This window comes from Poeciliopsis prolifica, unplaced genomic scaffold (assembly GCF_027474105.1).
Source record: "Poeciliopsis prolifica strain line A6 unplaced genomic scaffold, Auburn_PproV2 SCAFFOLD053, whole genome shotgun sequence".
Lineage (NCBI taxonomy): Eukaryota > Metazoa > Chordata > Actinopteri > Cyprinodontiformes > Poeciliidae > Poeciliopsis > Poeciliopsis prolifica.
Genome location: NW_026562428.1, coordinates 1,478,775 through 1,491,407, shown reverse-complemented (window position 1 = coordinate 1,491,407; position 12,633 = coordinate 1,478,775). Strand labels below are relative to the sequence as shown.

Here is a 12,633-nt window from a genome sequence, read left to right as displayed (position 1 = left end):
ATGCCTCCGAGAGCAGAACAATCAGCCGGTCTCAGTGTAATTACTGTCAAATGGACACTTCCAGTCATCAGACGGCCTGGTCTCAAGCACTGTTTACTGAAGGACAAAGTCAACTTTTGACCCTGGTAGTTTAATGAACATAAATGCACCAAAAGTGGTTTTGATTTCACGGCATTCTGGGTAAATGCAACCAAAGCAGGCGCACAAGTCTAAAGTGAGCAGGAGAAACAGCTCCTGTCAAAGAAGGAATTGCTTCTGGGAAAAGAAATTTGTCATTAGCCAAAATAAATGGTCAGCAGATTTAGGGACACAAGCTGTTTCACATCTGTTGAACCCCGGTAGTCCCTTATGGAGAAAAAAGTTCCCTTTACTCTGCAGGGCGAGATTTCGTCATCAAGGTTAGTTGAGAGTGCTTGTGTCTGCCCGATGAGTCATTCTCCTCCTGCCAAAGAGTATCGAATCCCAAAGTGTTGAAGAATGATCCGGAAGGCTGAGTTTGGAGCTGATTTCAGACAATTGATTGGAGCAAAAGTCGGAGTTGCTAACTGAGGTGATGTAAGGTGCAGAGTCGGTTCACTCAGCCGGAGTCGGGTAACCTTAACGTACAGGGCGGCGGACATACCGCCCTCAGAGGACCGCTTCCGATCCATTAGAGATCATTTATTCCTCCCTCCATGAGCGTTACGGCCCCTAATGGAGACAAACCAGGGGCCCCTTAGCTCTCCCTGTCAATGGACTTAAAAGACTCCCGCTGCAGCACAACAATAAGCCTGAGCACAAGAGCTGCATGGCAATGACTGCTTGGTTGCAGAAATTAAGCCAAAGGTGAAGCTTTGCATTGTCCTGAGCATGAATATTAACGAGAGATAATTTAGCACGTCTGCTCTTCAGTCTGAGTAGTGATCAGTCTTTAAAGGTGTTGTATTGGAACTATCTACATCAAGATGACATAACCTAGTCGCCTCAAGAAGCTGCGGCAAAGACAATTTACAGCAGCTGGGTGTAACGGTTCATATCATTCAGACGTCTGCGCAGATTTATGGGATGCTGAACCGGAGCCGTATTTTTGTTTTCAGAAAGGAACGTTGGCGCTTTGGTGTTTCGCTCCTCCAAAAAAAAGGAGCTGGAAGAGATGAAAGAAGAAGAAGAAGAAAAAAGAGGGCAAAACTTTATTTCACAAGCAGACTGAAGGGCTCTCTTGCTTTGCAGATTCACAACTGCAGCATTTCCTAGGATGGCAAAGCAGCGTTTGAAGCTGGGAGATATGTTTTAATCATCTGGTGCCTTAATGATGACACTGGATTCATTATTAATGGGCCCCAACTCTCTTCTCTCTCCCTCTTTCCTCTAACGGTGCAGATCGAGAGTGCGTATTAGCATTAGCCGCTTTTGCTCTATTTGATCTTCCTGTAATTACACCACTTTCTGGAGATCACACCACGGGCTTTATGTTAAGTAAAGAGGCAATGGAGGGAGAATTTTTTTGCCTAAACAAACTCCAAACGCAATTACGGCGACTCCTTTTGCTCCTCCACGTTCTTCCATCCGGAAAGTCTGCGTGATTTCTGAAAGCAGCTGGCGAAACGCGTCGAGAAGTGATTAGGGAAGGTCCGACGCTTGACTGGCAATCTGTGCAACAGCTGCACTTTCACTTGACGGGCTGCACCACTTGGCTGAAATCCGACTTGCGTTTAGCCAAAGCTGCTAAGTTGCTCGACTAAAAACCTTCACTCAAGAAAAAAAAATATGACAGAGCAGATCCCATCTTTGATGTGAAAACTCAAGCACCGCCGTGTTCCTCAGACTCGGTCGCCGGCATTGCATAACGCGCTTATTCCGCGTAACGGCCGATGCACCAAGACTGAACGATGATGAGAAGAAAATCTGAGGAAATAAAAAGTTTTGGATGGTGTGAAACCTTCACAACCACTAAACCAGTTTCGGCTTCATGCAATAGCTTGAATTATTTGTTGAACTGAAAAAATGAGCTGCCAGCTGTTGATGTTTGAAAACAACCTCTAGACTTCCTCCGCCATATTTGACGTTCCCCAACATATAGCTCTAACTTAAAGCGCAGTCTTTCCCACAGGAGCACGCCTTCCATATTTAGACTTCCACTCAATCATTCACCCCTTTATTTCTTGTTTGGACCCTTGTGGCTCAGAAATCAAATGCCTCAAACTCTACCTGTTACAAGACATTACATAGCTTCATTAACTGAGGTATTTTTTTTGTACGATACATAGAAAAGCAGCATTCAGCTTCTAATCAACTTCCGAAACGATGAATAAATAAATCCAGGCTTACATTCACCTGTTCAGAGCTTCTTTTGAAACATAATCGGTGAAGCATTGATCAACATTCTGATGTGGAACGACGGCATTTGACAAAACGTATCGTTTCAGTTGTTGACTTTCATATTTTTACAATGTACAGCACTTTGAGCTCCCTTGTTGCTGAAACGTGCTACACAAATAAAACTGACTGACTGATTGATTGACCCTCTTGAGATGCTGCGTTGTGCCCACGTTGTACTCTCGGAGCTGACGGACGTCGGACATTTTGAGGAATTTCAGATCTTGTTCCACTTTTTCCATTGAAAAAAGTGGAACTGCTTTGTGCTGCTGCTTTGTGCCGCAGTATGACGCCTCCGCCTGGACGCTTGACAGATGGCGCGTTGATTACTTGGCGACACTTTGACGCGGCGACGCCATCATCAACATGACATCGCAGCTGACCTAAAGACAGTGGAGTGTTCATGAATGTTTCTGACTGCTGTCATAAAGAGTTATTCGGTAAATAATGACACTTTTAATGCAAAGTTGCATTAAAAGTCCATTAAAATGGTCTACTTAGCATTAAAAGTGTCATTGGTTTATTTTGAAATTTGCAGCTCTTGTCTTATTTTATCCTTTTATAACACAATAATAAAAGAAAAAAAAAAGAAGTTTGTTTTCCTCATCGATGCTCTAGTTCTTTTTAAAATGAGGGACATTCTGAGGTTTCTCTGTTGACTGGGCAGACGCGTGCGACCCGTGGAATCAATAGTCATGCTCTCGCAAATGAAGATGCACACGGGGTTAATTATAACGAGGTCTATTAATCAATTTATCTCAGTGGCAACTGCTGCTGGTAATTTGGCCTAAATACCTGCGAAAATGCCCACACGAATGCCGCAATTAGTGCGACACGATTAGCTTCCAATCGGGGGAGGAAGCCGCAGCCCCGGTGAGCCTGGGTGGAAGCAATTTACATGAAAGAAGAGAGGAATGATAAAAGAGGGCAAGGGAGGACTGCTGGACGTGGGGATATGGGAGCATATCTGCCAAACAATTTGGTTTGCATCCATATGGACAGGGGGAAAAAAAAGGAGGATTAAACACAAAAAAGTGTCAGGAGCAGGATCAGAGCGTTTCAAACACAACACTTCCTCGGTTCTGATGGCCTTTAAGATCAGATGGTTGTTGCACCCGCTGCGGCTCAACGTGGGGTAATTAGCTCCGTGGTGACGCGCTAAAGTGTGCGCGCCAGAGTTCAAGCTGAACAAATCTAAATTGTTGCCTTGAAACTCGCTCCAGTTTCCTGGTGGAAAGTTACTCTCCATTTCAGCCGCAGTGAGACATTCCTACTAGAGACGAGAGACGAATGCTTGCTGAGGCTTTGTGGCTGTGCGGCGCAGCGCTCATGCTAAACTTACACATCCACTGAGCTGCTGAGCAAAACGTGCCTCCTGCCGGTTTTACCTTGAGAGTCCTCCAGGTTGGTAAAAATAAGGGAAATCTCTCATTTAGCTGAGAAAAGCAGCATTTTCCTGCTTCTTTTGTGGAGTAGAGCTGGTGAGTCATCCAGCGATGAAGGTGCATTTAGGCTTTCCTTGCCTCTTTGGGGCTGTCAAACAGGCGCCCCCATCCCAGCCCCGCCTAAAATCCCCTGCTGGATGTCGACACGTCCTTACAGCTCTCAGGAGTGCCTTATCACGGCATTCAGACTCCATAAAACGCTGCTTATCACAATAAATCTGGGGCCTAATATGGATCACTGTTTGCTCCCCGACCATCAATCTCCAAAGCGGCGCTGCAGAGTCAATACGACACGGGCCTGCAGTAAATTCCTGCTGGGAAACTTTTTCTGCACCGATGGCTGTTCTCTTCCATGTGGCAGCTGGCTTTGAATAGAAACACGCAGCAATGCGTCTGTTTTTTAAAAAAGACAAATCATGACAAATACAGTGGAGTACCTCGGACAGAAAGCGGCCGTTTCCGACGCCTTCCTCTTTGTTCTTTGGCGGCGGTTCGGGCGACGTGCGTGTTGGACGGGATGTTTGCCGCCTGGCCGCGGCAGCGCGCGCCAAAGCGTTTCGGTTTCAGTTGGTGCTGGAAGCGCGACAGCGAATGTGGTTCTTCCAGCCATCAAGGCGTCCAGCACATTTCCTCCAAAAACCGACAAGATTAAAGACAAAGTAACTGCTGTTCAGAGACCAGAAAGGATTTTCCCCTTTTCTCTAAGGATCGTCAGCAAGCAGGAACATCGAATGAATACATAAATAAACGGCGTCCCGTTTCCTTCGATTACAATACGGAGGGAACTTGGATGAAGCAAATAGAAGCAGATGTTCAGATGACTTGGATCCCAAACTATTTCCTTTAGTCAGTAGGACAAGTTTCCATTTGTCATCTGGTTCCACATTTACAGCTTTTTTACGTAATAAGAAATAAAAAATAAGAATTCAATGAAAAAGAATACATATAAAAATAAAAATAAATATTATAACACACACATATATAGCTAAAATACATAAATAAGTGAAATTTTATAAATAACCTAAATAAAAAAATAGTAAAAACACAAAAATATAGTTAATAAACACAGAATAAATAAATATATGATGGATATTATGTTATAATGAAATGTGAATACACACATACAATGCCTCAGTTAATCATTTCATTTTCAGACAACTGTCACCTCAAAACACTTCCATGTAACTCAGTGGGTCCATGGAAACACTGGTGTTGTCATGACAATTAAGTGGTTACACTAATTAAATCAGATCATTTGATCTTACAGTGTTTCTAAGTGCTGATCTGTGTGTGGTTCTGCAGCCGCTTCTTACAGTGTAAATCATAGAAAATGAGCCGAACCCAGGAGTCCGTCCAACTCTTGGAAACGTTCAAGGTGAAGACAAAAAGACGGCCGAGTACGATAATTATCCCGCCGTGAGGCGGCTCCCTGTTTCAGACGGAACCGCCGTTAAATGTCCCTTTAACAAATGGCTACTGTTTAGCGTCGCGCTCCCGCATGGCCCAAACAAAGCCCAACACAGCAGCTGTTATGTAAAACATTGACGCGACGTGCCTCCGAAGCCTTTTTTCTTCTGACAGGGAAAAGAATCAAGTTGAGGGGAAAATCTCTCATTATTGAGCCCGACATTCCTAATTTAGCAGCTTATTTACAAAGTTCCAGTTCTGTGACTTACAGCTTTTAAAGCTGCAATAAATCTGCTGGTGTGTGTGTGTGTGTGTGCATGTGTGTGTGTATGTGTGTGGGAGGAAAACAAAAAAAAAAAAGAAAAAAAAGAAAATGTGTTGGAAGCACAAATTAAAAAAGAGCCCATAATTCATTGTGAGGGGGAGTTTAAACGGCTAAATATTACAGTTACTGCCTCCGATTTATCGCAAAGACGATCAAATCCGTTTGATTTGTTCGGAGACGTTTCCTTTTTGTTCCCCTTTGCTTTAGTTCTCACCTCAGAGAGGATTTGAAACACTCATTTCCTGCACAGTTTTTTACAAGGAAGGAAGGAAGGAAGGAAAGAAGGAAGGAAGTTACCCGTCAGGTTGCGCAGGCCCAGCTGCCTCAGGCCGTAGAAGCCGTCCCGCCTGTAGTTGAGGAAGATGGCCAGAGCGTAGCGGCCCTCGTACAGCTTCGTGCCCCGGATGATCCGCAGGTTCTCCAGCGGCAGGTACTCGAACTGGTTCAGCGCCACCAACACGTAGCCCGTCACTTCTCGTATGGACTGCACGGGAAAGGAGAGGACAGGTGAAGGAGTCTCCGACAACTACTAAAAACTTCAAATTAAAACTCCGCGTGGTTTACTTGGCGTTTATTTTGTTCACGCTGAACAAAAACAAAAAAAGGAGAAAACGATTTGGCTTTGATTCAAGTCGAAGCAATCGGTCTTTACAGATCAGAAGACCTCGACCGTCTGCCTCTTCGTGTAGCAGCTGACCTTCTCAGAAGTCCCTATAAAAAATCAAGCTGATTATCTCTGGATTTTGGACTTGATGAGGCAAATTAATTCAGCTGCAGAGTCGACCTGAAGGAGCGGGAGCAAAATGAGCTCGTTTTTATTTTTATTTTATATATATATATCCTCATTTGAATTCTCAAGAAGAGTGGTAGTACTCAACCTTGGGTCACCACTAAATAAACGCAGCGAATAAATGCAAAATAAAATTAAATACGAAGCACCTTTTACCTCGGTTTCCTCAGCCGTTTCTTCATTTCCATTCATAGCATGACAGAGAGAAGCATAGTTAGATCTCAAATGAGCTCCCTCGTAACGAGGCTTACTCTACTTTCAAGGTATCTCGACGCAGGTCAGCTCCTTTGTCGTTTGTTTTTGGAAGCGGCTGGATGTGAAGTCAGAAGCTGTTTAGTCATCTGGTAAGAATACCTTCAATGTGCCCTATAGGGACCGGAGCTACTGAGAGGATAAACTCAGTTCAAGCTGCTTCAGCTGTTGTGCCTTCGACACGTCTGGGAGAAAAGTAAGGAGTGGAATCGGTGGAAGTGTTTCGGGGACTCGTAAGGACACCTTTCTGTTTGCCTCCTCAGATTATCCAGCGTTAGGAGACCTTGGGAGAAATCGGCGACCCACTCGAAAGATTAAATGTCACACCTGGTTTAGAAACAACTCAAAGTCCCTCAAGATTAATTAGTGGGGGTAGCTTGCCTCTGGAAATCTCCCCTTAAGCTGTGACCCCTCCGTAGTTCGGGTATCTGGTAGAAATCCCTTTTGGATGCCTTCCTGGAGAGAAGGTTTGACAAGAGTCTCTAGAAAGAGGCCTCGGGGTAACTCCTAAACTCACATGAAAGATTTAATGTCACAGATATCTTAAGACCCAGATGAGTTGGAGGAGGGAACCGTGGTCGGGGGGGGGGAACTCCTCTTCAGCTCTTGTCTCCGCAGTCTGGCAATAACCGATGGATATATTCATTCTCCAGAGGACATAAAGTCAAGTCAGTCCTTAATGACCATTCAAGTCCTATTTTAGGTGAATTTCAAACATCCCATGACAGGGTAGGAAGTGGAAAAAAAGGTCCTCAAGACTCCTCTTAATGACCTGAGACAGGCCAGTAATGATGTCGATGATTGGTTGGGAGGGAAGGAGTGAATGAGTAATGTGGGGTTTGATTGGCTGCTGACCCCTGGGGGACATTATTGGAGACTGACAGCATGTGGGGGAGCCTTGTATTCTGGGATAATAGCAGGTAGCTGAGATTAGCTTCCATGGTGAGTGCCAAGCAAACACCAGTGCACACCTGCCAAGTTGGCCTATTGAAACACAAACACAATAGGAAGGAAACATTCAGCGGAGGTGCTTATTAGCAAGATTACAATGTGTCAATCATTGGGAAAGAGAAAGAGCGACATAATAAAAGAGCAGTAGAATCCATTTCAGAGGAACCTTTGATTAGCATACTTATTGGGAAAATGATTTCCATTGTGGGGCCTGTCATAAACCCTTTGGTAAAATCATCTTCCGTCACATACGTTTCCCCGAGTTCCATTTGTTTGCAGGACTTACTGAAACTAATTCCAGCTTGTGATTCAGCCGCTAAACACAAAGTGCACAGAAAAAGGTCTTTATTGCTCCCTCTGGAGAATCGTCTTGAAGTGCCTCGATTGGTCCAAAGTCCTGCTGTTTCATCACTCCGACCCGACCGCGACCCGATGTTTACTGCCGAGTCCCGGCGAGCTTAGCGATCATCGGGTGAACCATGACCCCCCCTCCCCACCGGACCCCCCCGTCTGCCCCCCCCAGGTGCGTGCGGCGTCATGACTCGACCCAGCTGTGGCGCCGCACTCGGCTGCTGGCAGACGCCACAGTGCCTCCACTGTTGCCCCCTTCTCCCTTCCAGCCTCCGGGACCCGCTGGCCAAAATCCAACACCCCACACACACACACACACACACACACACACAGAAATACACAAACAAACAAAAAAAAACCAAAAAACGTTTCTCTGTTTCTTAGCAACCGCAGGAAAGCCTTTCCAGCAGAAGCGGCGAGGGAAGAGTGCAGCAAGCGAGAGGAGGGAGAAAAACAGATTTTGAAAGGATATTCTGTTGTAATTTATATAATTAAATGAAAGGATTACCCTGCCTTTCCTCGTTCTTTTCACTTTGACACTATTTAATTTCCTTCAATTGCGGTATTTTTTGTTTTTTCTGTCCTGAAAGCTTTCTTGATCAATATTTATCTGCATTCCTGTGCGAGACAAGGAGGAGGGAGAGGTCCGGAGGGAGGGAGGTGAACACCAGCACCTGCGTTTCCCCTTCCTGCCACGCCGACCCGGCTCCGTCTCGGAGGCGAAAACTCAAAAAGAGCAGGAGCCGTGAGGCTCCGCCGGGTCAGGCGCTCAAATTTAACAAGATGCGGATGGAAGTGTGTCCTCTCTCAAAAAGAACAAAAAAAAAAAAGAAAAAAAAAAAGAGAAAAGCTCAATAGATCCAGCAAGGAGAGCGACGGGGCTAATTTGCACCAACAAGGTGCACAACATAATTATCTGAAACTAAAATTGTAAAATATGTTAGGAAACTCTCCATCCAATCACAAGACAGATATATTTGAATTGTCAATATTGATTAGGAGAATTTGAGCCAAAGTGTTAATGCTAACACTGGTCAAGAAACAATAGTGAAAACAAGATATTGTTTACAAATAAGCGCTGACAAACATTTTTCTCAGCTGTTGGACAGCTGAGGGTGTGTCGAAAACGGGAAAAGAAATCCACCCCCCGCCATTCGTTGACGCCCTTTGAGGAACTGCATGTTCCCATTCAACAGCTGTTTAATGCTCTAAAACGGATCATTGTGATTGGCTCTCTCTGCTTTTGCAGTCAGCAGTGCCATAACTCAGCAGCTGTTGATAAAACCAGGTTTAATATTGAAGCCGTAAAGCATCAAGCGACTCCCCCCAGTGCTTGGCATCCTCCGGCTGTAATTGAAACATAACTTCCAGGCACTTATGTTAACAAATCTAACAAAGTGTATGATGTTTTCAGTCTAATTGCCTGTGCGTCTATTGTAATTTACTCATTTAGCCTACTTTGCAGTTACCCGGGGGAAACCTCGCCAAACACAGTTAATAGGTACGCACACACTTTCCTCCAGGAGTCTTTCCGAGAATCAACTCAGAGCCTCTTCTATATCTGATCTGGAAACTTTAGACACGAATATGCACAACCTGCTTTTGCCAACCTGTGGAGTTTGCTTCGATTTTTTTCCCACTGTGTCGCCGCTTGCTCATGACAGTGAGGGTCCTTAATCATTTATATGCTTAAAAAGAAACAAGACGTGTCCAGATTTCTTCTTCTTGGCTGTTTTGTTTTGATCCGGTTAAGCCGATTTGGGTCGAAGCAGCTGGATCTCTGAAGTCCCGGATTTGTTAGGGGAAAATAATGAGATATTTGTCTTGATCATAAAAAAAACAAAAAAATACAATCTGATGATGTCTGGGTTCCTCTGCAATAAGCACCACAAAAATTATTTAAAGTTAATATTTAATAAACGATATGACCGGAGCTGAGTTATTATCTCATGCGTCTAATAATTGAGAAGTTGGCTGATATTAAAGATCGGATTGAAGGAATCGGAAACGTGTTCGCGGCTTTAGAGCTGAGACCAATCCGAAGAGGAAGGTTTTATTTCATCTCTACATGCTTTCTTGTCTTCTTGATAAATCCTTTCAAACACAAGCAGCTCTCTTTGCCTTTACAAGATCCACCTTACGCAGGCACTGTGACTGACGGCTAAAAGTCTGCAGCCCGCCTGCGTATCCCACGACGGCTTTAAAGCCATATGGTATTATAATCTGCATTAAATATTAGCTTTTTATATCCGCTTTTATTTTCCTCCTCTTCCAACGCCTGGATCTCCGTGTCGCGCGAAACCTTTTTGTCAGAACGGCACCCAGGAAATGACAACGCCGCCCGGAGATCAAAAGCAAAAAACCCTCTAAAGTTTGGAGATGAAGTTTGCACAGAAGGTGGAACACAGGGGAGATATAGATTAAAGCATACTTAATAGGGCACCTGTTCCTGTCAGCTGGATGTCAGGAAGAACGGGGAGAAGACGGAGAGACAGAGGAATGGCACCATGACGGGAAGAAGAAGAAAAAAAAAATATGATTTTGATGACAGCTGCATAAAATATAAGAGATGGAGCTCAGATTACGGCCATTATGGCTCATTTCCATATAGAGCCCTTTGCTGGTGAGTCAAAGAGAGAGCAGTGGTCCATGTAAGCCTCGGCATGCTCCTACTCCACGCTGCAGTAAAGTCAGCGGGCGGGAAGGAACATGTTTACATTCTGTTCAGTGAGCTCCGTGAGAAAACACACACACACGCACACACACACACACACACACACACACACACACACACACACACACACACACACACACACACACCGTCTTTGGTTCAGCGGCCCAGCCTGCAGAGAGCATGTGAAGTTTCTACATCCAAGATCTGAAGACGCCCAGAGAAACGAAGCAGGAGGAGAAGAAAGAGGTGTTGACTTTGAAACGGATAAATATCCAGACGGATGAAATGTCGGCGCGGCCGGAAGCTCGGCAAAGATTCTTTTTTTTTTTTTAAAGGCTCACGTGAGGAAGGATCGCCACGTTGTGCCGATTGTGCTCCGAGGTATTCGTGCGAGATCAACAAAGCGCAGAAAGAGAAAAAAATAAATAAATAAATAAAAAAGCGCTTGAGATAAGGAGGAGATTTCCCCGACTTCAAATGAAAACGACATCAAACATGTGAGAGGAAGTGAACCTGCATGCGACTTTTCCTGTTCAGAGTGGCTTAAACTCCCGCCGCATTGCAGGTGGTTGAGATCCTGGACCGGCAACTTTTAACGGCAGCCAACTTTCTTCTTTGGAGGCTACTTTTATTCACTCATAAATCGAAAAGTTTTTCAGATCAGGAAACCATAAAAATGAACAGAAGTAAACACATGCCAACTGAGCTCCTGTTAAACTGCCGACGGTGCATAATTCAAATGCATCAGTTGGACCGTGATGAACTTTGCCCCATGTCAGACCATGATGCTAATGCTAACATCAGCCACATGAGATCCGACCAACAGCTGAAGCCTGGTCATCAACAGAACCATGGATTGAAATCCACATAAAAACACAAAAGCTTGAGTGAAAATGTACACAATTTTAGATTTGCTCAATTTCAAAAAATGTAAACTCAGGGTTAGGGTTAGGGTTAGGCTTTGACTTGCGAGCCCAATGAAGTGTTTCAAACCTTCTCGTTTCACACTGCAGCCACTCGACGTGCCGCTGAACTCACCGGATCCCTCTCATACAAGACATGGACACGATTTAGTTTCAACACTCCCAGCTAGCGTCGACGATCACTTTAGGTTGACAGCGCTGCCGTGTAGAAGTGTGTATGTGGGCCGATATCCACGGGAGCGCCTCCAGCATCTGCTCTGCCATAGGCTTTCGCCGCTGACGCTCATCGCCTCCGACAGCCCGACAATCTCATATAGGCCCGCTTCACCATCGCCGTCTGCGTTGTCAAGACGCATTTATGGTCGAGAGCCTGATTGTGAAATTAAAAACTTCCAAAGGGAGGAGGAGAGGCAGGCGGAGGAGGAGGACGGTTTGCAGGACATTAGGAGACAAAACCGAAACAAAGCCGTACGGTGTCTGAATTCGGAGCTGCAGCTAACAAAAATAAAAACACTAATGCATAACTCATGAGGCAAGGCTGTTGTAGGAACCCGGCAACAGCAGAGTGGAGTATCACATTATGCTGTTGCCTTTGGGGACCCTACATAATGCAGTTATGTGACAAAGCTTGTGTACATCACCCACAGGCTGGCTCCTGCTTGCTTGACAGTGACTGTCGACAGAAAAAAAAAAAAAAAAAAGGCAAGGGCCACGTTATGTCCGACACTGCCGAGGTCACGTAGTGCTGGTTTCGGTCCCCTACATCTCTGAGGTGTAGCGCTGCGAAAGGATACGAAGAGTCGGTGTAGAGGAGAAACAGGGGCCAGTAAGGCCTAATGTCAGCTCACTCCACCAAGGAGAAGAAAAGGTGCTTAATGGCCCTTCCAAGTGATTGATGATTGGGCCCTCTGCAGAGGTTGGATGCAGCCAAAGGAAGACAATGCGAGACTTAGCTTGGATAATAAATTCATGTCAACGGCAAAAGAGACGAAAACGCATGAATTTCCAGCGAGGAGAGGATGTGAATGTATAGAAGCAAAATAGCCGTTTCAGTTAATGATTGTGTTAGAAGAGGCCAGTGGGGACATAAATCACATTTCCCCTCACGCGGGGCAGCGCACCCTTACAATTCTCCTATTCTATTACACAGACGTTACCTT

The 12,633-nt window shown here is 45.0% G+C and overlaps 1 protein-coding gene across 1 annotated transcript in view; it reads right to left on the bottom strand.

Annotated features, from left to right (window-relative positions):
• The window catches only part of LOC129378661 (receptor tyrosine-protein kinase erbB-4-like), an 81,043-nt gene extending 69,214 nt beyond the window's left edge, over nt 1-11,829 (bottom strand). The window contains exons 1-2 of the mRNA XM_055059051.1: nt 11,755-11,829; nt 5,830-6,016 (exon numbers count right to left, since the gene is read on the bottom strand). Coding sequence (XP_054915026.1) covers nt 5,830-6,016; nt 11,755-11,829 — 262 coding nt within the window. The remainder of the gene's footprint in view (nt 1-5,829; nt 6,017-11,754) is intronic.
• Between the last annotated feature and the right edge of the window lie 804 nt (nt 11,830-12,633).